Genomic DNA, 26,604 nt, shown 5'->3' on the forward strand with positions numbered 1-26,604 from the left:
TCATCGGATTAGGGAAGGACGGGGGAGGAAGCCGGCCGTGCCCTTTCAAAGGATTTATCCCGGCATTTACCTGGAGCGATTAAGGGAATCACGGAAAACCTAAATCAGGATGGCCGGACGCGGGATTGAACCGTCGTCCTCCCGAATGCGAGTCCAGTGTGCTAGCCACTGGCCACTCGCTCGGTCTCTTAATGAAGAGGCAGGTCGGTAATTTTCTTCGCTTCATCGAACCATTTACAAACATCAACGAAAGTTTTGTATAACTTCAGAGAACAAAACTTGGCTCTCAGGTACGCGTTTATGCGCACTTGCAATGTGTCCCGATCACAAAAAAAAAAAAAAAAAAAAAAAAAAAAAAAAAAAAAAAAAAAAAAAAATAAAAAAAAAATAAAAAATACCATTCATTTGTGTAACGACAAAACCGTCTGTTTACCATGGGGAGTTTCTCTAGCTCTTCTGAGTAACATCAGAAAGTGGTGGAACGTCCCCTTCCTCTGATGCAGGCATGAATGCGTCATGGTGTAACATCGATGAGAACGTCAAGTCAGCCCTGGTCCAAACTGCCCCACTCTTCAATGGCGATTGTGTAAGTCGCGCCCAGATTACGTGGCCGTCGTCGACGTCCAAAAACAGCTCGATTCAATCGATCCCACACATGTTCGATTGGAGTAATATCCAGGGAATAAACGGGTTACTCCATTCTGGTGGTCCAAGCACACTGAAGGGACGTGTTCACGAGAACAGGATGATGAGCACGCGAGTTATTATCCATCAGGATGAGATTGCCACCAAAATGTTGGCGATACGGTCCCATTATCGGCTGCAGAACCTCGGCCCTGTACCACAGAGCAATGAGAATGCCCTCAACAATCGCGAGAAGTCTACGGTGGCCCCATGCCACCCAAAAACTTCATTCCACCACCACTGTGTTACTCATGTGGGATATAGCGTTGAAGGCGTGCGACACTATCGGGTTATCTGCAGATGCATTCACTGTGATTATCAGGGCGCAAATACATCCGAGTTTCGTTCATAAATAACACCCTACGCCAATACTGGGGCGCCCATTCTGCATGATCTCTGTAACGGAGTTCACGATGTTGTGGTGTACGATGTAGTGTTTGCCATGGCCGTCGGTAATGGAGATTTGCATCACGAAATCGTCTCCTAACACACGCGGTACATGAAGTCCTGTAGCCTCTTCGAAGGTCGAATTCAGATCTGGAGGACCAAGCCCATGGGTTCTTTGCTAAAAATCGTAGATATCGATCATCCAGTGCACTTGTAGAAAGTGGACGGCCTGTGCTCAACACTACCTGCCCATAGGACACGATTCCATGCCCGCACCACATCTTTACGACCTCGGTACACACGTCGAGCAACTTACCTGGTTAACAATCCTTCTGCTTGCGGTTGTCCTTCGTGGCATGATTGATTTCGTCTACTGGTATTACTCGCAAACATTGCATTTCAAATGTATCTATGCTAACTAGGGCAATATTTCAAAGTGAAATCAGTTGCTGGTCGTAGCCACACATTCCCAATTATGGGGTTGGTGCCTAAGTTTTTCTGTAAGTTTAATTAACGTAACAGATATACATAAAGAGATTTTAGTCATCAGTACTGTACAGGGTGATTCAAAAAGAATACCACAAGTTTAAAAATGTGTATTTCATGAAAGAAACATAATATAACCTTCTGTTATACATCATTACAAAGAGTATTTAAAAAGGTTTTTTTTCACTCAAAAACAAGTTCAGAGATGTTCAATATGGCCCCCTCCAGACACTCGAGCAATATCAACCCGATACTCCAACTCGTTCCACACTCTCTGTAGCATATCAGGCGTAACAGTTTGGATAGCTGCTGTTATTTCTCGTTTCAAATCATCAATGGTGGCTGGGAGAGGTGGCCGAAACACCATACCCTTAACATACCCCCATAAGAAAAAATCGCAGGGGGTAAGATCAGGGCTTCTTGGAGGCCAGTGATGAAGTGCTCTGTCACGGGCTGCTGGCGGCCGATCCATCGCCTCGGGTAGTTGACGTTCAGATTTCATAACTAACCTTTTTCGTAGGACTCTCCATACAGTTGATTGTGGAATTTGCAGCTTTCTGCTAGCTCTGCGAGTCGATTTTCCTGGGCTGCGAACAAATGCTTGCTGGATGCGTGCTACATTTTCATCACTCGTTCTCGGCCATCCAGAACTTTTCCCTTTGCACAAACACCCATTCTCTGTAAACTGTTTATACGAACGTTAATACAGCACCTATCAGGAGGTTTAACACCATACTTCGTTCGAAATGCACGCTGAACAACTGTCGTCGATTCACTTCTGCCGTACTCAATAACACAAAAAGCTTTCTGTTGAGCGGTCGCCATCTTAGCATCAACTGACGCTGACGCCTAGTCAACAGCGCCTCAAGCAAACAAATGTACAACTAAATGAAACTTTATAGCTCCCTTAATTCGCCGACAGATAGTGCTTAGCTCTGCCTTTTGTCGTTGCAGAGTTTTAAATTCCTAAAGTTGTGGTATTCTTTTTGAATCACCCTGTATTATCCTTTACGGTTCACAACAGTCTGCCAACACTGGGATTCGGCGACTGTATAGATCACGTGGTTTTGAGACGAAGAACTCGTTGATCCATGTTCGGAGCGCATTTTCATCCGGAAAGGAAGTTCCTTGTAGGTTGTTCGATAGAAAGGTGAAAACATGGGTGCAGAATGTCTTCCCAACCAAACGCCTGTATATCATTTTTTGTCAGTCTAGAAGAATGCAGGAGACGTGATCGTGGAGTAGCTTCATTTCACGCAATCTTACTTCTTGAACTGCGTCTACAAGACGTCTCAGTTGTTGACAATAATCGTCAGCAGTGACGGTTACACCTCGGGGAAGCAGTTCGTACTACACCGCCCCGTTGCTATTCCCCCAGATGCATAACATTATCTTTTGTGGATGTGCGCAGGTCTTTGTGCGGGGAATTTCTGCTTTGTTTGGGCTCAATGATTCCTTTCTTTACCTCAGGTTAGCGTAAAGACAGACCATTTCTCATCACCAGTAGCGATACGGGATAGGAAAGGTCGGTGCGGCTCACGAGCCAGTTAATGACGAGCAAGCACAGATGCACTTACGGCCACTTGCAGGTTTTTGTGATTTTGGACTAGAGCATGGGGTATCCAAGCACCAGATTATTTAATCTTCCCCACTGCATGCAAATGTTGCACAATAGCAATCGACAGAAAAACCTATAGCAACAGGCATACTAACATGCAAAACAAAAACGATAGTAACTTATGCACCAGCCTAAAGTCTCGGAACCATTCGTTTGGGGGTCCATGTTTATCGGAACGCTTTTGCTTCTACTATCGATAATTCATCACATTTGCCAGTTCTCGAGTGCACTAACGTGGATCATTGTGGATTAATGCGGTTAAACGCTCTTCAACTAACCCCGAAGGTTTTCCTGAACGAGGAGAGTCACTAATGTCAAAATGATCGTCTTTAAAACGGGAAAACCACTTTCTTGCCGTGCTCTGTTCAAGGCCATTATCCTCATATACGGCGCAAATGTCTCGGGCTGGCCGGCCGAAGTGGCCGTGCGGTTAAAGGCGCTGCAGTCTGGAACCGCAAGACCGCTACGGTCGCAGGTTCGAATCCTGCCTCGGGCATGGATGTTTGTGATGTCCTTAGGTTAGTTAGGTTCAACTAGTTCTAAGTTCTAGGGGACTAATGACCTCAGCAGTTGAGTCCCATAGTGCTCAGAGCCATTTGAACCATTTTGTCTCGGGCTGTCTCCGCTGATGTCACCCCTCTATTGAACTCAAACAGAAGAGAATGTCGGAAACGTCCCGATTTTTTTAACGTGGCACTCCATTTTCTACCGTCCATAGCTCCAATCACCATCTCCAAATGACTAAACGACAATATATAAACTCAAATAGCAACCGTGAACTACAAATAAAAAAATGTCAATCGACAGAAAAACCTGTAGCAACACGAATACTAACATGCAAAACAAACAAGCTAGTAAGTAACTTATGCACCAACCTAATGTCTCGGAACCATTCGCCGGCCGCGGTGGTCTAGCGGTTCTAGGCGCGCAGTCCGGAACCGCGCGACTGCTACGGTCGCGGGTTCGAATCCTGCCTCGGGCATGGATGTGTGTGATGTCCTTAGGTTAGGTTTAAGTAGTTCTAAGTTCTAGGGACTGATGACCACAGATGTTAAGTCCAATAGTGCTCAGAACCATTTGAACCATTTCGGAACCATTCGTTTGTGGGTTCATGTTTATCGGAACGTTTCTGCTTCTACTATCGTGTGTCTTCTCCGGCCCAATTTTTGCTATTATGATGCATCCGCAGTAGCAGTATGGAGCTATCAATGATAGCAGGGTTTATTAAAAATCCAATTCAAAATTCGCAACAGGCGCTCTTTACGAAAGTCGAATAGTAAATATTTTACAGCGCTGAGAACTGACAGACTAGGGAAAATGTTATCTAAACATTGTAAAACTTCAAAAATGATTTGGATGTGGAAGTACATAGCGCCTTTTGACCATAGCCATTCTACCTTATTTTCTTTCTAAATGCCAAATAATGTCAAAGTAGCTGTATTCTTCTCTATCAATAAAGCTGACTTTTTCACTGTTGGAACAACTGTAATTGAAAAACGTTTTGTTATCTATTGTTCTTACTTGTAAACAGTGTATGCTATTTCTTGGTCTGGGTCTAGTGAAAACTAAACAGTTTTTGGCTTTCAGATGTATCATCTCCATTGTGGGCGAATACAGACAGGAAAAGTATTATCTTCTAATGCAAACTTAGCAATGTGTCACGAAAACAAAATAAACAAAACATTACCGACAACGAAAATCCAAAAATACATTGCTATTACACACATAAGTGCGGCGTCAATTGTTTAAGTTGTGATTTTAACAGTCGACGCTACCATTTTCTGGTAGTACTCTATCATTTCTGTGTACGCTCACTCCTCAAAGAATTCTGGATTTTAGAACTCTACACTCGCCACAATCAAATGCTTATGAAGCCACCAGTCCACTCGCGACGGGGTTGGCGGCAGATTTACACGGTGGCATGCGACGCCCCACCACAGTCGATTTAGACAAGGAGTTCGCTTGTTTAAAACAGGTATTACGGTACGAATCTCTCACTCTGTAGCTGAATGTGTGCCGTTCTGAAACTTTCTGGAAGATTAAAACTGTGTGCCTGACTGCCAGACCAAGATACAAACCAGGAAGCTTATCTTTCAGGGACAGTGCTCTTACCAACTGAGTTATTTTTTTCTTTTTTAAATTCCTTATGTCATCAGATATAGACATCGGAGATTTATTTTAAAGTAGCTGAAAAAGGTCGGTTTCGCTTGGTCTTAAATTTCTTGCACTTTGTATCACTTTCACTTTTTCTTCATCTGCTCCAGTGGGTTTCCGAAAGTGTACTGATGCATGCATCTCACCATCGGGCATACCCTTATGAGCTGGAACATATCCTCACTGCAACAAAACGATCATTCGAGGAAATTCTTGAAGATCCTGGAATCTTCTAGAACGTTCTCTAACATTTAAGGGAATTCTAGAACATTCTGGAATATTCTAGAACATTATCAAGCCCTGTGGAAGATTATATAACATTCTGGAACATTCTAGAAGGGACATTCTATCCCGTCTCTGTCACGTCGACACTTGATTCCCAGATGCTTCGCTGACTCCTCGTAAGAAGTCCATTGCTGCGATGCTCTTTCTAGACACTCATATCCTCGAACCCAACCCCTGCAGCTACAGACCAAAACCATCTTGATGGATGGGGGATATTGGGCTACCATACCATCCCTATGGGGGAGTTGCTTGACGAGTTACAGCGGCATGCACAGACAAACGACACTTACATTTGTTATAAACGTTGACTTCGACAAATCACACATTAACAATGAGCATCCGATAAACCGTGAATCATATTTCTATAGGTATTACAACTTTGAAGTAAAATGGATAGATCAGCAAACTGGAAATATTGTCAAAGCTGTAACACTATATAAAATAAGTTATTCCCAGTGACTTGATACACACATATGTGACACGTTTGTAAAACCGTATGAATATTATGGTTTACTAAAGAAATATAAATTACAGCTTTAAGAAGTAGCTGTGGCTGTAAGCATACAGACTGCTTATGCTCCAGTACATTCAGATTTTCAAAATAAGATATACTTAACTTCCAAAGTACTATCTTAAGGATGCTATACGACTTTAAATATCATTTAGTACAAAGTTAACGTAAAAAAGTACACCACGAATTACTTCACATTATGGCGCATTCTTTTTGAATTGACCAGTCAGGATGATAGAATTGCACCAGCCAGCTGATCGAAAGCAAGTCCTATATCGATACCGCCAAGAAGTACCGCTTGATAACTGATGAATTTTTCGAGCGAATCCATGCGACCTCTCCCGCAAGGGGTGTTGTACGGGCAACATGAGCATCATAGCCATGGCGGCATGAGACAAGAATCGTCAACCCTGCCATAACTTGGTCATTGGGCCCGTCGATGTCACAGTACTTGAAATCTGTCTGCATAATGTCCGACGAAGCTTGAATATCTTTGTCATCTTCGAATTTAAAAATTAAGAAGATGGTCAAGGGCGCATTGAGGGTACAAACTTAAATATGTATGTACACCGTTTATCCATTCCGGGAATCGAGGACACTGACAATATTTGCCAGTTATCGACATTGATACTGGCAAGATATTGGTACCAGGGATTCCAAGGCTTTCGACAATGTTTTAATTGAATTACGATAACAAGTGACAAAAGAAATATTTTTTTCGTGTAATATAATTAAAAATTAACAATTTCGGATATTTCCCTTTACTTGTACTGTGAAACCTTGTTTTTTTTTTCTTTTTGCAAAATTTCATGATCCTAGGTCAACGGGAAATACCTTGTAAGGTTTGATAAGTGACTTTTCGAGTATCAACATATGTGACATAAAAGGCCGTATCTTTGGACTGAGCTGACTTAGAAGCTTAAAATTTTTACACCACCAATGGACCATGGATCTTAGTATGTGACATAAATTTGAACTTGATACGCCGAATTGTTTTACAGAAAGAGGGTCTTAACAGACGGACAAACAAACAGACAGACGGATAAAAATGACAAAAAATAATTTTTTGTGTTATGTAGTTACAAATTAGCATTTTCATATTTTTTCATTTATTTGTACTGTGAAACATGGCTTCTTGCCACATTTCACAATTCTAGGTCAAGCTGAAGTACCCTATAGGTTTTAATGAGTCAGTTTTCGAGTATCCAAATATGTGGCATGAACGGCCATATCTTTTGATTGCAACGAGTTAAAAACTTGGACTTCTTACACCGTCAATGAATTATAGACTTTAGTAGGAGCTATAAATTTGAACTTGATACGGCAACTCATTTCCGAGGAAAAGGGTGTTAACAGTCTGACAGACAGGTAGACAGACAGGCAACGAAGCGATAGTATAAGGGTTCCGTTTTCACAGATTGAGGCACGGAACTCCAAAAAGTATGCTGTTCAATTGATTATCCAGATCATCCCTCATAATATCCTTCAAGGTACAACTCGCTAGTCTCACGTGTTCCTATACAGTAGGTGATCAAAACTCGTGCTGAAAATGTGCCATATAATGATTTTTCTTCAGTGCTCCAAAACAGGCAAAGAATGCAACAAAAGGAAAAAAAGTGACTCCAGCAATAAGCTGAAGCACAGGCCCAGATCACAGAAGAAAAGGTACCATGAAAAGAGAATTCACCAAGAGGAAGTGCACCATTTGGTACAACTACTATCCGGAAACCTAGAGCAACAGCTTGAAGGAGAAGAGTAAATTTAATAGGTGCGAAGTGAAACGGGCGTTTTTGAAACCTACACCAGCGACACAAATTTATTGAAAGAGGCATGAAAGAAATTGAACATGAATTTACAATGCTTGCAACTTAAATTGCCCAACACTTGAAAAAATCACCTGGGTGACCCCCATTTTCCTTCACATGGATTTCAAATCTTTTACGGACGTTAGACATCGCATCTTTACGTGATGGTTTATGGTCAGTCACACCCGAAGATCTGAGATTTCAAATTACCCCAAAGGAAGAAATCACACGCTGAAAGTTCAGGGCGTGATTTCTCCGTTAATGGAGATGAGACAACCAGGGAAGATGTGCAGCGCGTTAATTGAATGGCTCTCTGAGCACTATGGGACTTAACGTCTATGGTCATCAGTCCCCGTTAATTGAATGCCGCGATGTATGTGGCCCTCTCTTGTTGAAAGAATGTGTTTACAGTTGCAGGAAGATCAGCAAGTTGCCGAAATAGTAAATGGTTCAGCATCTGAACGTAACGTTCTGTTTTCACAGAAACACCATTGCCACGGTCGTCTTCAAAAAAGAAGGCCCTATGATTCCAAAGAATCATACACCGCACCTCGTTACCACTTTCTGACTGTGAAGTGGCGTTCGGCGAAGTATTCCATGGTTTTCATGTGACCAGTATCTAAAGATTTACTTGTTAACAAAGCCTGACACACGAAAATTGATCCGGCCATCCTGATTTATGTTTTCCATGATTTCCCTAAATCTTTTCAGGCAAACGCCGGGATTGTTCCTTTGAAAGGGCACGGCCGACTTCCTTCCCCATCCTTCCATAATCCGATGGGACCGATGACCTCGCTGTTTGGACCCCTCCCCCGAACCAACCAACCAACCAACCAACGAACAAAAATTGACCTCATCGCTCACGATCAGATTGTCGAAAACGCCTGGTTGTCGTTCACGAGTTCCAACAACTCCTGGGAAAAGCATAGTCTCTTTGGAATATGGTATCCATTGACTTTTTTACGTGTGTTATTGCGAGTCGTTGTACAATATTCGTCGAACATGTTAAGTTGCAGAGTTTGCCTGCGTGCAGAACGCGTGAGACTTCGGCAAAAGGTTTCTTTCGATCTTGAAACGTTCTTTGCTACGCGCACGTTGTTTTGCAGTTCGACCCCTCTTTCGCACAGTATCACCTGTTCCCTCATCCAGTTATGTACCCACACTCTGATAGCACGTGCCGACGAGACTGGGGCATGGAGATTGTAATGAACGCGAAATACACACTGCGTGTCCACATAGCTAGCGTTTTCGTAAAACGGCTTCACGGCAACAGAGCGTTGTTCTCCGGTCCACGACGCCATATTAACTGAACATCGACAGCGGGGCCAATGGCAAAGATTTGTTGTCCAGATGGCACCACTTCCGTTTTCTGATTCCTAACGTAAAGCGCTATTTCCAAGACTGCCAAATCGCGTGTTTCAGTGCCCCACCTGTTATTACGGACGACAACCCACCGGACACCATGTTGATTTGACCTTGTGACATACCAGGACACTTATATCCATGGAATTGCCCCAGCAGTCAAGTACGAATTCCAGAATGAATCTTCCACTTAGCAGTGATTTAAAGCTTTCTAGCAGATTAAAACCTTAGCCTTTTGCAAGTAATGCTCTTATCTACTGAGTTATCCATGCACGACTCGTTACCCACCTTGAAAGCTTTGCTTTTGCTACTACGTCCCTCGTACTCTCTAAACGTCACAGAAGCTTTTCCGCTTACTTGGCTGGCCTAGCTTCCGTGGAAGAAAAGATAATGTGGAGAAATAGTTATCCAGCCGATAAGAGGATTGTTTACGTAACGACTATTATACATTGCAGCTCTTTTGGTAAGAACATCGGCCCACAAAAGACGAGGTTCCGAGTTGGAGTCCTGGTCTGGCACACAGTGATGAATCGTATATTCTTAAAAGGGCATCAGTGTGTAATTTGATGATTTTCTGTTTGCTATTGCTTCGGATACTACATATGTAAGGGATATCAGTCCGTCAGTTAGTGTACACTTTATAGGATTCTGAAAAACAATGTTATTTTTATAAGTCAATGATACGCCCCTTTAAAAACAACTCGCGACTCGTGCCTCTTTGAAACTAAAGCTTAGATTGCGGCACTGAGGATGTTGCGTATAATTTAATACTTTCTACTCCCCCCTCCCCCATTGCCAATGTATTTCGAATACACAATACAAAGACTAATATCAGCTCGGCGTATGTCTGTCTTAAGGATGAAGTCAAGAAGAGTCCAAATGAAATGTACAAACGATTATATAAAAAATGTACTACAATAATAAACCGAACTTCATCTTATTCTCAGACAACAGTTCAGCTCTGAGTAAGAATCACATTGGTGTGATGTTTAAAGCTTTCCTGGCGTACTGATTGTTCCATAAAACACGGGATAACTGCCGGATGTCAGTAACGTCCTGCTACGATATTTCGGCGTAGAGTCTTCTGGTCATCTTCAGGTGAGTACCACTGTAGTAGTACTGGCGAGTACACTTTTAGTGTCGTCAACGTATCGCCAAAACGTGTGGCCTCATGGTTTGGACAGTCTCCAAGAATTTTTACGTCACATGAACTCCATACATGAAAACATAAAGTTTACCATGGAGATGGAGAAAGACGGTTGCTTGCCATTTTTGGACGTCTTGGTGCGACGTAAGAGTTATGGCACACTTGGTCACTCGGTGTACAGAAAGCCCACTCATACACACCTGTATCTACAAGCTACTAGTTGCCACCATCCAGCACAAACAATGGGCGTTCTCAAAACCTTGGTCCACCGTGCCCATACCATCTCTGACGCCGACAGTCTTCAAGCGGAACTGGAATACCTGAAAAAAGTATTTCTGAAGAATGGCTTGTCAACTAGGCAAGTGAACAGAGTGATGCAGACCTACAAACGACGGAACAAGGAAGAGGAAGAGGCCTTCATGTCGACTGCTTATCTACCATTTATTGGGAATATTTCATCACAGATAGGCAGAATATTGAGAAAGTATCAAGTGAGAGTCATCTTTCGGCATCCTTCCAAAATTTTATCACTGGTGGGATCCGTTAAAGACGACCTGGGCGTGCGTAAATCAGGTGTTTATAAGATTCCGTGTGAATGCGGCAAATCATATATAGGGCAAACAACACGAACTGTGCAGGAACGCATTGTGGAACTCCAACGGCATAGTCGCCTTCTCCAACCCACCAAGTCCGCAATCGCCGAACATTGTATTTCCACAGACCACTCCATGAATTACAACGACACAAAAATTTTGGTCCATGCATCAAAATTTTGGAGCTCGATTATCAATGAATCTGTGGAAATAAGATTGTCTGACAACGAGACTCTCATCAATCATGATAGCGGTTATCAGCTAAACTCTGCTTGGAATCCTGTTATATAGAAACTTCGTAGTCGACGTAGTTATCTGTATAAAGATGAAAATCGACCTGATATCGATACGCCAAGCTTTCACCGTGAAGGGTGGGAGGCGCAGCGCACGGAGTTGTTATGAACGCGCACGCTGTGCAGCGCATGCGCAATGTCACCTCACAATCAGTATGGCTTTAAATAGCAGAGCTCAGCGCGTACTCGAGTCTCCTCAAGCTCCTCTCCGGCCGTACGTGGGGTCTGGACCCCTCCACCATTCTCCACACCTATAAATCCCTCATCCGCCCTATCCTTTGTTATGCCCATCTGGCTTGGATCTCCGCCCCCCCCCCCCTACATTTTACAAATCCCTCCAAATCCTTGAACGCCATGCTCTCTGCCTCGCCTATCGCATCCGTCTCCCCTCCCCTACGCCGATCCTGTACGATCTCATCCCCTTCCCCCACCTCCTCCTTTTCCTTGAAAGGATACGGATCCTGTACACCTCCCGTAAACTCGATCCTCCTCACCCGCTCGTCTCCCCGATCCTCTCCCACCCCCGCCCGCTGCCGCGCCTGTATTCCCACGTCCCACCCGGTCTCCATCTCTCCACCCTCCTTACCCTCTCCCAAGGTGGCTTCCGCCAGCTCCCCCTCCCTGATGATGTCCTCTTCCCCTCCATCTACTCCTCCTATCAACTTTGATCCTGCCCCACCCCCCACTTCCGGTGTCCTTTCCTTTAGGCACCCTCCCTCCCTTGTGTTCCCTTCCCTTCTCTTTCCTTTTCCCCCATCCCCTCCCTCCACCCCTCTTCCCCCGGGCTTCCCCTCCCCCTTCCACCCTCCCCCATATCTCCCCTGCCCGTGGCATCTCTGCTCTCCCCTCTCGCTCTCCCAATCCCGTACCTCCTCCTCCTCTCTTGGCAGGTCCCCGTGTGTGTGCTTCGTTTTGTGTTTAGCGTTCTTTCGCAGTTACAACTCCACTGTTCACCTGTGCCGTCGCCGTCCTCCGTGTTCTGTGCGCCGTGTCAACAAGTGTTAATGTTTTTATCGTCCAGCGTGAACGGCTTCATGTTTATTGTTTTTTGTCTCTACCTTTTTCGCCCGCCATTTTCATTGTATTGTCTGTGTCGACTCTTTGTCATATGATTGTACCACTTAAGGCTGAAGAGCGGCGTACTATGCTGCTGACAGCCTGCCTGTATGAGGTGCTAAAATTACAATAAAGAAAAAAAAACAAAAAAGCGTACTCGCCAGTACTACTATAGTGGTACTCACCTGAAGATGGACAGAAGACTCTACGCCGAAATATCGTGGCAGGACGTTACTGACATCCGGCAGTTCTCCCGTGTTTTAATGGAAGAATCACATTGTCAGCAAATTGCTGTTGTATCTAACCAGCTGTGGGAAATTCATCGAAATTTAGCCTTATTTTCCAGTGAGTGAACATTGTTTTTTACGTTGCGCCAGGGATTTCCGTATAATAAAAAGGAAAAGAAGTATACATGACAGATTATTTCTGTGTATGACGTCACAATTGTGATTCACGTTCGAAACCAGGTACATTTCTTGTGAGAGAACTTGCTGCTACCGAAATGTTAGACTCCAAGTCAAGGTGGCAATCATACTTTAGAAAGACAAGCCTGAAAAAGCTGTAAATATTGGAAGATAAAGGATGGTGACATTCTCTATGAACACTTTTTCAGTTATGTTTCCGACAAGACAAGGAACGGTTGTTTCACAGCTTCTACAACGATCAGCGCTCCGATTAGTCACACTCAACTTCTCGGTCTTCGTCGTGGTCCTCTGAGTACACCTGAAAAGCTATCTTATCCATCAGGAAAGGTTCCAAGTGATCCAATACAATAATTGATTCGAACAAACTTCAACGTTATCAGCTTAATGAACGTCTACCGTACTATGAAGACGGTTTGAAGTGATCTGTAAAGAAAGACAGCCAAGACAATTAATGAATGCACTTTCGAACACTTATTAGTGATGTAGAACTATGAATTGGTATTGTGAAATGTAGAACTGTACGTGTTACATTTTATGCAATCAAGATAATGTTATGTCAATAAAAATATGCGTCAGTACCTTTTAGATGTACTTTTAAAGGCATCAGTTTCCAGCTTTTAATTATTAATTATATTACCAAAGTACACTGTTCAAAGGAATAAGGGGGGGTCACGTGTATCAATGTCCGGTATGTTATATCTGTTCTGATACAGGCGATACACGTGATCTTCGCACGGCTTGAGATCATCGCTTTCCATGTAGGGAACATTTAAAATAATTAGGCATCTATTGTCTGTGTTATGCAAATAACGTCAGATGACCGCTCAGAAGGAATCTTTAATGCAGTGCAAGTAGCAAGGACGGTTCGGTTCATAAAGAAAAGGATGGACTTTCGTACGTTTCGCTGCAGATACCAATGCCCCTCTTGTGTCATCTATAGGTTGTGGACACTTTACAGGTAGGCAGGTCAGTACACATGTCGAGTTGGACAAGGTCGCCGACGCACTGCAACCCCACGTGAAGGTCGATATCTGGCCGTCTCTGCATTGCGCCATTGTACGGATACCGCCAGAGCACTGTAAAACGATCCCAGAAAGGCCACTCTAATGAACATATTACGAGAAAGAACCTGATAACCCAGACGTCCTGTTTGAGTACTCGCTTGTCACGACATCTTGTAGCTCGCCTACAGTTCTGCCACTCCCATGTAAGGGACAACTTCGTAAATGGCGAAACGTGTTATTCACAGACGAGTCCAGATACCTTGATGCGAAGTGATGGGGACCAGTGGTGAGCGGAAACTGCCAAATGTTGTCCAGGAAATCGACAGATTTCGAAGGTTCTGTGATGTGGTGAGGCTTCACTGTTGATAGCCATACGGATCTTGACCTCTACGGTCACTTAACCACCAGGATGTACAGCGAACAGGTCCTGTTGGATCATGCGGTGACCGCTGCATAAGGCCCTGAATTCCTTCTAATGCTAGGGCGCATGTGGAGGGCGTCGGAAGGGATGGTGTTCGTCATCGACCTGTTCCAAGAACTCTCATGGACTCTCATTGAAGATTGGGAACGGGTACCTCAGGGTGGAGCATGCCACGTAGCTGTCAGGCTGTGATAAACGCTCACGGAGGGCATACACGTTATTGAAGCTGTCAAAGTCCAATGAAAAACGCCCAGGATGGTGGGGCGAATGATGGTTTCCTCTTTGTTTTCGAAATTTCAGTTCTTTTTATGCAAACGATGTAGGATGTAATGACGTTTCGTTGTATACTTCTGAAAGATTAAGGTATAATTTCGTAGCATCCCCAGCCCTCAGTTACTTCTCAATGGATCATGGCAGACGTCCCACTGATTCTTTTGAGCAGTGTATAACATTATAAATTTAATCTTTTAACTCATCCTCAAGTTGGACTCGCATTCGGGAGGACGATGGTTCAAACACGCGTCCGACCATCCTCGCTTAGGTTTTACGTGGTTTCCCTAAATATCTTCAGGAAAATGCCGGACGTTACGTTTGAAAGGGCACGGCCGACTTCTTTCCCTATCCTTTCCTAATCCGATGGGACTGATGACCTCGCTGTTTGGTCCCCTCCCTCCATATCAACCAACCAACCAACCATCCTCACATTTGCATCATTTAACATAAAAATGCCAATAAAGATGCCCGTATAAAGTAATTATACATGGTAAACAGTTTTCCTAAATTCTCCACAGATCTGTGTTGGTCGAGAGAAGCCCCTTTAAAAATATATGATTCAGTTGTAATCTACCAGGACGTTTCGGGCGTCGCAGTGACGCAGCGGATGTGTGCTCGCAATAGGTACGAGTGCCGGTTCGAGGCGAGCGAGGCGCAGCGGGCGGAGCTGCGGCAGCGCGAGATGCTGCACATCGGCGTGGGCATCGTGATGATGAAGTACGAGGACGAGAAGTGGTTCTCGGGCGACCTGCCGCCGTTCGACTGCACGACGCGGCGCAGCGCGCTGCCGCGCTGGCTGTTCGACCTGGAGGTGCGCCGGCCGCCCGCCGCCGAGGCGGAGGCGGCGCCCTGCGCCTGGAAGCGCCACTACCCGCGCGGCTGGCGCGGCCTCGACGCGCTCGCGCCGCTCGCCGTCGACTTCCCGGACCTGCCGACCGTCGCCTGCGCCATGGCTCCGCCCGACGACTTCTCGGCCGGCACCGTCGCCTTCACTCTGCCGGGCCTCGCCGACCCGCCCTTCGTCTGCGTCTTCCGGACCTACCGGGACTTCCCCGGGCTCGTCGAGACGCAGCTGCAGCGACAACTGGACGACCTGCAGCGGCGGCTGCGCGCCTCTCAGGTAGGGCCTTCCAATACCAGATTCTACACAATATTCGGCGCTTATACCTATACTAAGAATGCACCAACACCTTCGTAATATCGAAACAAAAATATCGATACTGGGCGCATCGCAACGTTTCGATTGCTTTGTATGTCACCTCTTTTCAAGACCACCTTCTGTGAATGCTTTTTTTAGGGATGTCCATTACTATCCCTTGACATGTCTTTGCCCGTCCAGTTTTAATGATTGTTCGGTTTAATGCTGTCCGTTCATATCAAAGTGAACTGCCTTCTTTGGTATTCACTATCGTATTACCTCCAGCCTTAGAGAATTTCAAATGCGTCTTATAATTCTTCAGTACTTCAACATCCCACTTTTTTCCGCATTGATTCTTCAGAACAATTCTCATCATCTTCAACCATTACTAAATTATGATCCGAGAGTATATCTGCTCCTGGGTACGCCCTACAGTCTAGTACTTGATTTTAGAATCTCCATCTAACTAATTAACCTGAAATCTTCGTGTGTTTCCGAACATTTTCCCCCAGTTATGATTTTTGAATTGAATATTCTCTATTTGGACCCGTGATCTAGGGTTAGCCATTTCGATTCGTAATCAAAATGTCATCTGTCCAGGGTTCGAAAACTGCCATCGCATAAATTTTGATTAAAAATCTTCAGCATTGACGGCCAAAGACTTCCTGGCATAAGAAGTCACCTCATTCTGCCAACTGCCTTGTCAAAGACGGTGGAGGAGCGGACGTAGTGCACTCTGTTCCCCTTGGGGTGGAAACTGCCCATAAACGCGGAAGAACCAGCAATAATCAAAGGCATGAGGATGTAGAAGGCAATGGAAGCCACTGCCCTTAAAGACACTAATATGTATCCACACATGTGGCCTTTAATGGAAAAAGTGTCATGATGATCTCTCCAATTGCGAAAGATTCCGGAGTAGTGCCCCACTAGGATCTCTTTGAGGGGACTGCCGTGAGGAAAAGACTGAATAACCAACGAAAGGGTAACGTCCTAGGAGTCAGGGCGTGGAATGTCAGAAGTTTGTACGTGTTATGGAAGAAAAAAATCTGAAAACGGAAATGGAAAGGCTCAATCTAGATACAGTTCGACTTCGGGAAAGCAGGAGTTGCGGACGGAGCCTAATCAGTTACCGGTGGTTGCACAGAAAACGCATACATTTTATTTTTAAAAAACAGAACTCTCAACAATCATTTTCAAAAAGATTCTACTACACTGGCGGCTGAAAGCCTTATTAGAGGAATTGCAAGTTATTGCCGTCTGAAGACCACAAGCAATGTTACGCACAATCAACGGCTGAAGGCCCGATTAAGAAGGTTCAAAATTATTCGTCCGCTGAAGGCCAGAAGCAATTTCAAAAATATACAACGGCTGAAGGCCTGCATTACAAGTAAGGAAGGCAGTTGCATGTTAAAATGCTAAAACCTTTTTAAAACAATCTTAACGAACTGTAACAGGCTGTAGTGACAGCTGCATGTTTTATTAAGAGAAAATTGAAAATAATTTGTCGGCTGAAGGCCACAAGCAGTGTTACAAACTATTAAAGGCTGAAGGCTGGAATTACAAGTGGGGAAGGCAATAACATGTTAAAACGTTAGGGTAAATTAGAAACAATTATGACAACTTGTCAAAATAAGACGGAGTGATCCACAGACAGTGCTCCTTGGATCGACCTGAGGACTACAGCTGTGTAAGCAGCCAAGAGTTGTACTCACGTAACAGGATGGCAACTCGCACTAGGGGTAGCTTAAGCGCCGACCGACTGACTAACCAATTCGTCTAACGTCCGATCACGGGTACAACGATGGAATATTTTTAGGCAAGGGCGAAGAGACAGACAGCGCTACGTCTTCAGAAAACACCCAAGGCCGAAGCAAACACTAGAACCAATGTAGACTTCCCAAAAACATATGTACAGTACAATTCAAGAGGCTGTCGAACTACACGCCGTGTCGGACAGCATCAACACGACGAGGAAAGGTACACTGCCGGGAAAGTACGCTAACCTCCAGGGCAGGTAACTGGGGCGTTAGCGGCTACAAGGCAGAAAATGCCGCTGGTTGCACTTTACTAATAAGAATAATACCAAATCCAAACTAACATCAAGGAGTAGAAGGTGGCTAATAGCTTCCGCCGACCAGAGAGACTCCACTTGTTGCGGTCGGTCTCACCGAGCCTGGGAGCAGCAACACGCAAACAGCGAGATCTCAAACAGGTTTCAGTACTGGACACGGTTCACTCAACTTCAAAAGTCCTGGGTTCGGTCGTCGACTACAGCCCCTCACTCCGACAGTGCCTGCACACCGCCAAAGGTCCCAGTCTGCCATCGCACTGTGGACCTTCTCGCTGATCCGTCGGAAGCCGAACTGCTGTCCGTTCGCAATTCTCTCCAAATCCAGTACACAGACAGCATTAAAATAACTGCTCATTCAAAACTACAAGATACACATGGATCGGGGAAAACAATTCCATCAACAACTCACAGTCACTGTGAAACAACACGGACGAATTATAAGTCGGCACAAACACAGAGAAGCCAGAAGCGGGCGGAAGACCGAATGCACGTCGTCCGCTGCGACGACCGACCGAACTACCAAACAACGGTCGTCCCCACTCAAGTCAGGCACGGGAAGGATCCCAGTATAAATCGTCGACTGACAGCTTATTGCCATGAGGTCACTTCGACGAGTGGACACACACACACACAAGTGAAAGTTCTACTACTCTAATATCACGCTCCATTCAACTAAAACTCGCTGCATCCGGTCCTTGACGTGGTCTTGCAGTCTCGCGACCACATCCTTCCGTCGGACAGTGCGTGTGTGTCGCCAGCGGTCGGGCGAGTATTGGCTGTCCGGACCTCACGGCTGCTCCGTCCCAACTCCACTTTTTTTTTTTTCTTTATTGAATTTCAATTCCCCCCGAAGGGGGCGGGCTGGCAGCAGCTTAGTATACCGCTCTTCAGCCTACAGACTTTGTGAGGAAGATGAAGAGAATAAATAATAAAAACAGGCGATAAAATCGGGGACTTAAAGAGTAACATGGCGAAAAGAAATCGTGGAACTTAAAACAAAGAACAGAGGGATGATGATGCTAATAAAATACATACGAAGCAGACAGGTAAAACAATAGACAGCCAATTAAAAAACACGGCGACAGTCTGGATTCTGTTCGCAAGAGACATAAAATTCACACCTAGCGACAGCATGGTTTCTGTTCGCAACACGAGAAAGACGAACAACACTGAATAGTCACTGGAACACTGCACTAAAAAGTTGGCAAATGTGACATACCACAGCCGAGAGCAGGTGGGGGGAAACTGGACAGATGATGGGAAAACAAAAAAGGGGGGAAAGGAGAGTAAAAGCGAAGGGGGGAACCGGGAAAGGAGCTGATGGAGGATGAGGACCCATAAGAGGGGTGGGGGGCAGACGCGACAGGGAGTGCAACTCCACTAACTCGACACACGAGGTCGCTTCAAAGATGGTACCACAGTACGCGCTATCGATAAGCGCTGGTGCTGCTACTCATGGAGGCGAGCAAACGTAGTGGCGCCAGTAAACACACTAAGAAAACGAGACGCCACTATCGCTATTACAAGATGCCATACTATGAGCGGTATCAACACGAGCCGCACACGGCTCAGGGGTCAGTGAAGTGAAATGGAAAGACGACGAGGATTTCTCGTCACACGAATATCAACAGTAGTAGAAATTGATATAACGGCAGTAGGACTCGTTATGAATAGGAAGGTAGGGCAGAGAGTGAGTTATTGTTATAGGGTTGTTCTCATCAGAGTCGACAGCGAACCAACACCGACAACGATAGTTCAGGTATACATGCCGAAGTCGCAAACAGAAGCCGAAGAGATAGAGAAAGTATATGAGGATACTGAACTGGTGATTCAGTACGTAAAGGGAGATGAAAATCTAATAGTAATGGGGAACTGGAATGTGGCTGTAGGAGAAGGTGTAGAAGAAAGTGTTACGGGAGACTATGGGCTTTACGCTAAGAATGGGAGAGGAGAAAGATTGAGTTTCTACTGTGGCGTTCTGTAAAAAAGTGGTTTTTACTGCCAACGCCACTCCATTCTTGTAAGACAAACTGTTGCGCTGTTGCTCCAGTACAGGTGCCGCATAGCACATAGGAATTTATACAGTACGGCGAATTCTGTTTATCTCTTCCCAGGAAGCAACAGCTGACTTCACGAAACATTCTAGGGGTGGCAGGGAAAATCAAGTAATTGTGAAAGTAGGATAAGTTGGACGCGAGGCGTCAAAAAAATGGTTCAAATGGCTCTGAGCACTATGCGACTCAACTTCTGAGGTCATCAGTCGCCTAGAACTTAGAACTAATTAAACCTAACCAACCTAAGGACATCACACACATCCATGCCCGAGGCAGGATTCGAACCTGCGACCGTAGCGGTCACGCGGTTCCAGACTGAAGCGCGAGGCGTCAGTTAAGTAGTTTATGCATGATCGCTTCAGACACAGTATGTGCACAAACAAGCAAAGCGGCTACGTGTGGCGTGCGTAAGTATTTCAGTCAACGTCAGCGCAAGTATATGTAGGCTATCCTCACTTCATACAACCTTTTATATTGGCCTGTACTGTAAGCCCTTTAGCAATAGGCAGAAGAGGGATAAGCGTTCAGGTTAGCAATAAAAAATCAACGTTAAACATCCAACTTGCAAAAGAATTCCGTAAATGATACAGACAAATCGTTCAACTGTTTAACTTCCTAAGCTTGTTGACTGTTAACAGAATCTCTGTAGCTATGTCACCGATCATAAGCGTATGCTGTATTGAATGTATAATTACTTCTTTCGTGCCGTTCTCTTAAGGTAAACTTAATTCTCTAGAAAAAAAATATATATCTCAAAATGCTCTTTACAAAGAGAAACACAGTAATATTGTTTAACCAGATTGCCTACCGTCAGTTAATTATCAAACGAAATCATCTTTGTCTTCCAAAGATAAACTCTCTCTTCAAATTCTGTCAAAATAAACAGTTCTATTATTTCATGCCTAACTGAATAATACATATCACTATCACATAATACCGCATGTTTATAAGGCAGATTTAATTATCTTTCAGCCAGTGTAACAGCTCTTTTGTTTTGTTAACTCTAACTACTACAGATTTTCGTAGATTTTAAAGTGCGAGTGCTGTGATCGAAGCTAAACACCCTTTCGCACTATACGGTAAGAGCAGAACCACAAAACAAACCAAAAATCCTAAATGTCACCGCCGCTTCGGTCGATAACCTTTCATTGACATTAATTCAAAAATTACGAAACTAAACCTCTTCAGGCGTCGGCGATACACGTCTTAGGCGAAACATTTAAACAGCAACTCGACTTGTATTAGCTTCCAACTCTCAGTATTGCTACGCGCTTTATATTGATGGTGGCTTGAGTTCTATCAACTTTCAAACAACCAAATCTGGCTAAAGTGCGATTTCTATTACTTTTGGGCAACAGTCTGAATGCAAGCCAAGCAAAATCTGTGAATATTTCTGTTAGTGCCACATCCATGCATCACTCTACCATAGTATTCAGTAACATGGACTTTCAACCATCCAATTACCTCTGGGAGCGCAAAACAGCGAACTAACAGTTCATCATAGAAAATCGGACGATTCCAATACGCTTCAATAACAAACACTAACAACTAGACATCCCATTCTATACACGTGGCCCTTCGTCCCTATAAAAATTATTGTCCCCTCTTACCAACTTAAAATCTTACAAATCACCCTCGTCACAACAAATATATTTCGAAGGAGCGGAACTCTATTTTTCGAACCTAATGACACAAAAATTTATCGTAGGTCTTCACGGGATATCATTCGATGTCAGTAAGATATGTGATAGCCATCTGCATCTCGACTGACCACACAGTAAATCTGCACCATAACTTGTCTGTCCCAACGAAAGTCAACGCCAAATCTCTGCTGAACTCTCTGCTATGATAATCGATTCACGCAATTATGCTACGAAATTACGCTAAGTACATCTCTCGTGCAACTCTAGCAAACAACTGCCTAGCCTCCATGCAAAATACAATAGGGAACCATCGAAAATGACAAATGCGTAGCCCAACTTCGACTTCTGACAAGTGATTAATTATTATTAGAATCGCCCGTCGGTGATGTCGTGCAGTGGCCAGCTGCTATGCAGCGTCGTATCATCCCTGAGAGTCTGCGCTGTCCACTGCCTGATTTCTGCTATTTCCTGCGTTCTCACAATGGACATGATACAAGTATGGTGGATCTAGAACATGTTCACATTCATGTAATTAACAACTTACACACATGATTACAATCATACTGCATAGACCTTCGCACGCCAGTGACGGCGAGTCTCTCAAACGTGGTTGACATAACACAGAGCCTTCTCCTCACCGTAACTTATCGTCGAATAACCGGTACCTTGTTAACTTTAGTTATTGTTACATTGCGATTCTTTCTGGTTCTGACACCATTCATTAGTTGCATCTGAATGCTTGAAAACGAGGTGAGAGAGAGAAAAATAGGTCTAATTTGCCTCCTCATCATTCTTAGGTTTAGCTAAATTGCTCGATAAAACCTTTTTTATATGTCATTATACAGAAAACTCTAACTTCACTATGGCTCAGCCCGACAACATGTATCTTCCATTTAAATCACCGTGAGGCTAATTACATCTTTTTTTTTAAAAAAAGGTATTACTTAGAATGCATTTTCTACAACTCATGCTATTCTGCTATGAACGGCTTTATCCCAAAACCCACTGCTCAAAAGTAGCAGACACTCCAACAACGCGCGTAAGGATCTCTCTTTACACAATGACATCGATAACCCTATCTAATAACACCTGTCCATCAATCACATTATTGAAATACCAGAGATAAAAAGAAAAACTAAGTTCTGGAACCACTTATCCCTCATGCCTCCTCCAAAGCCCAACCACGCCTTTATTACCAAAGGTACCTGAATAATACATTAAACTAGACTCCTGGAAATGGAAAAAAGAACACATTGACACCGGTGTGTCAGACCCACCATACTTGCTCCGGACACTGCGAGAGGGCTGTACAAGCAATGATCACACGCACGGCACAGCGGACACACCAGGAACCGCGGTGTTGGCCGTCGAATGGCGCTAGCTGCGCAGCATTTGTGCACCGCCGCCGTCAGTGTCAGCCAGTTTGCCGTGGCATACGGAGCTCCATCGCAGTCTTTAACACTGGTAGCATGCCGCGACAGCGTGGACGTGAACCGTATGTGCAGTTGATGGACTTTGAGCGAGGGCGTATAGTGGGCATGCGGGAGGCCGGGTGGACGTACCGCCGAATTGCTCAACACGTGGGGCGTGAGGTCTCCACAGTACATCGATGTTGTCGCCAGTGGTCGGCGGAAGGTGCACGTGCCCGTCGACCTGGGACCGGACCGCAGCGACGCACGGATGCACGCCAAGACCGTAGGATCCTACGCAGTGCCGTAGGGGACCGCACCGCCACTTCCCAGCAAACTAGGGACACTGTTGCTCCTGGGGTATCGGCGAGGACCATTCGCAACCGTCTCCATGAAGCTGGGCTACGGTCCCGCACACCGTTAGGCCGTCTTCCGCTCACGCCCCAACATCGTGCAGCCCGCCTCCAGTGGTGTCGCGACAGGCGTGAATGGAGGGACGAATGGAGACGTGTCGTCTTCAGCGATGAGAGTCGCTTCTGCCTTGGTGCCAATGATGGTCGTATGCGTGTTTGGCGCCGTGCAGGTGAGCGCCACAATCAGGACTGCATACGACCGAGGCACACAGGGCCAACACCCGGCATCATGGTGTGGGGAGCGATCTCCTACACTAGCCGTACACCACTGGTGATCGTCGAGGGGACACTGAATAGTGCACGGTACATCCAAACCGTCATCGAACCCATCGTTCTACCATTCCCAGACCGGCAAGGGAACTTGCTGTTCCAACACGACAATGCACGTCCGCATGTATCCCGTGCCACCCAACGTGCTCTAGAAGGTGTAAGTCAACTACCCTGGCCAGCAAGATCTCCGGATCTGTCCCCCATTGAGCATGTTTGGGACTGGATGAAGCGTCGTCTCACGCGGTCTGCACGTCCAGCACGAACGCTGGTCCAACTAAGGCGCCAGGTGGAAATGGCATGGCAAGCCGTTCCACAGGACTACATCCAGCATCTCTACGATCGTCTCCATGGGAGAATAGCAGCCTGCATTGCTGCGAAAGGTGGATATACACTGTACTAGTGCCGACATTGTGCATGCTCTGTTGCCTGTGTCTATGTGCCTGTGGTTCTGTCAGTGTGATCATGTGATGTACCTGACCCCAGGAATGTGCCAATAAAGTTTCCCCTTCCTGGGACAATGAATTCACGGTGTTCTTATTTCAATTTCCAGGAGTGTAATATACTTCAAACTAGAGCAGGGCACTAACAAAAAGATATGGGCACTACTCAAATGGTTCAAATGGCTCTGAGCACTATGGGACTCAACTTCTGAGGTCATCAGTCCCCTAGAACTTAGAACTGCTTAAACCTAGCTAACCTAAGGACAGCACACACATCCATGCCCGAGGCAGGATTCGAACCTGCGACCGTAGCGGTCGCGCGGTTCCAGACTGTAGCGCCCAGAACCGCTCGGCCACTCCGCCCGGCGGCACTACTCAGCTACTCGCCAACGTGGTATCATTAAATACGAAACATGTTTAACGACCCACAAAAAATGTTTCCTTTCCGATAAGCTCGAGGCCTAGCCTCTGCTTCAAAATCATCAAACTTATATTTCTTTGTCCTACACCCATAAACTTTTCGCTGACACTTCTTGTACAATTGTCTCCTCCCAACTTAAAGCTTTTTAAATTTATACGTCTTAAGTTTTGGCATGCCAATTCACTTTTCTTGCAAGTGCAGCAATACATCGCTGTTCTTATGCGCGTCGTGTTTATTGCCTTTGTAAATATACCTGATAATCTGCTTTCACTCTTACAACCGGCCTCTAACTCACGAAACTTTCCCATCTCTGTCAGCCTCGCCTCCTAGCCAGAAGTCTTAAAACATATCGCTAATTCTCAGATCCTCTGTTTCCTTAATACAATCCTCACTTTTCACGTCATTCATAAACAAGCTTGACCTAGTATAAATTCTGCAATAAATTCCAGCTAGTAACAGCGAATACTCTGTTCAAGAATCACAAGAGGACAAGATATACTTGGAAAAAGTCAGGATGTACGGGAAGATTTCAGTTAGGTTACATCATGATCAGGCAGAAATTCCGAAATCAGGTACTGCATTTTAAGGCGTGCTCAAGCAACAGAAGGCATACTTTAGCTGACTGGTGAAAGAAGGAACAAAAATGTTCAAGGAAATTCAGGTTACAGAAATATAAGCAGCTTAAGAATGAAATAAATGGGAAGGGCAGAGAAGGTTAGGCGAAATGGCTGCACAAAAAATGTGAAGAAATCGAAAAGGATTGTTCGAAGACTGACTCAGCATGTAGAAAAGTGAAATTAAATGCAGGAGCGGTAACATTCAGAGCGCAATGGGAATTTCGGTGTTAAATGCAGAGAGAGCGGATAGGTGGAAAGAGTACATTGAAGGCCTCTACGAGGCGAAAGACTCGCCTAATGTGATAGAGGAAGAAACAGGAGCCGACATAGAAGAGATAGGGGATCTTTTATTAGAACTAGAATTTAAATGAGCTTTGGAAGACTTAAGGTCAAATAAGGTAAAAGGTATAGATAATATTCCATCAGAATTTCTAAAATCATTGTGGGAAGTGGCAACAAAACGACTATTCATCACGTTGGTGTGTAGAATGTACGATTCTGGCTATATACCATCTGTCTCTGAAAAGTACCACCTGGACAATTACCAACACTCCAGGAGCTGACAAGTGCAAGAATTATTGCACAATCAGCATAACAGCTCATGCATCCAAGTTGCTGACAAGAATAATATACGGAAGAACGGGAAAGAAAATTGAGAATGCGTTAAATGGCGATCAGTTTGGCTTTCGGAAAGATAAAGGCTCCGGAGAGGTAATTCTGAGGCTGCGGTTGATAATGGAAGCAAGACATGTTCAAAGGATTTCTCGACCTGGAGGAAGCATTCAACAATGTCAGATGGTACAAGGCGTTCGAAATTCTGAAGGAAACAGGCGTAAGCTGTAGATCAAATGGCTCTGAGCACTATGGGACTTAACATCTATGGTCATCAGTCCCCTAGAACTTAGTACTTAAACCTAACTAACCTAAGGACATCACACAACACCCAGCCATCACGAGGCAGAGAAAATCCCTGACCCCGCCGGGAATCGAACCCGGGAACCCGGGCGTGGGAAGCGAGAACGCTACCGCACGACCACGAGATGCGGGCGTAAGCTGTAGAGCGAGACTGGTAATATACAGCAACGGGTAATATACAGCATGTAAAAGAGCCAAGAGGGAACAACATGAGTGGAAGACCAAGAAAGAAGTGCTCCAATTAAAAAGGGTGCAAGAAGGGATGTAGTCTTTTGCCCCTTCTGTTGTTTATACGTCGAAGAAGCAACGGTAGAAATAAAAGAAATGTTCAGTGGGGGAATTAAAATTCAAGGCGAAAGAATATCAATGATAAGATTCGTTGATGACATTGCTATCCTCAGTGAAAGTGACAGGATCTGCTGACTAGAATGGTTTAATGTGTACAGAATATGGATTGGAAATTTTGAAATTTGTGGTAAATTTCTAAGGCACCAAACTGCTGAGGTATTGATAGTCACGAAGAAGGTTAAGTTAAGGAATTCTGCTACGAGGTAGCAAAATAATCGATGACGGACGGAGCATGGAGGACATCAAAAGCAGCCTAGCACTGGCAAAAAGGACATTCCTGGCCAAGAGAATTCTACTAGCATTAAACATAGACCTTATTTAGAGTAGAGTTGGAGCACAACGTCATGTGGTACTGAAATAT

General features: G+C 44.8%; 1 protein-coding gene across 1 annotated transcript in view; it reads left to right on the forward strand.

Moving 5' to 3' along the window:
* LOC126204204 (uncharacterized) overlaps positions 1–26,604 on the forward strand; it is a 39,090-nt gene that overhangs the window by 2,851 nt on the left and 9,635 nt on the right. Inside the window, exon 2 of the mRNA XM_049938603.1 lies at positions 15,129–15,624. Within this exon, the coding sequence (XP_049794560.1) occupies positions 15,129–15,624 (496 nt within the window). The remainder of the gene's footprint in view (positions 1–15,128; positions 15,625–26,604) is intronic.

This window comes from Schistocerca nitens, chromosome 9, assembly GCF_023898315.1.
Source record: "Schistocerca nitens isolate TAMUIC-IGC-003100 chromosome 9, iqSchNite1.1, whole genome shotgun sequence".
NCBI classification, from domain to species: Eukaryota; Metazoa; Arthropoda; class Insecta; order Orthoptera; family Acrididae; genus Schistocerca; species Schistocerca nitens.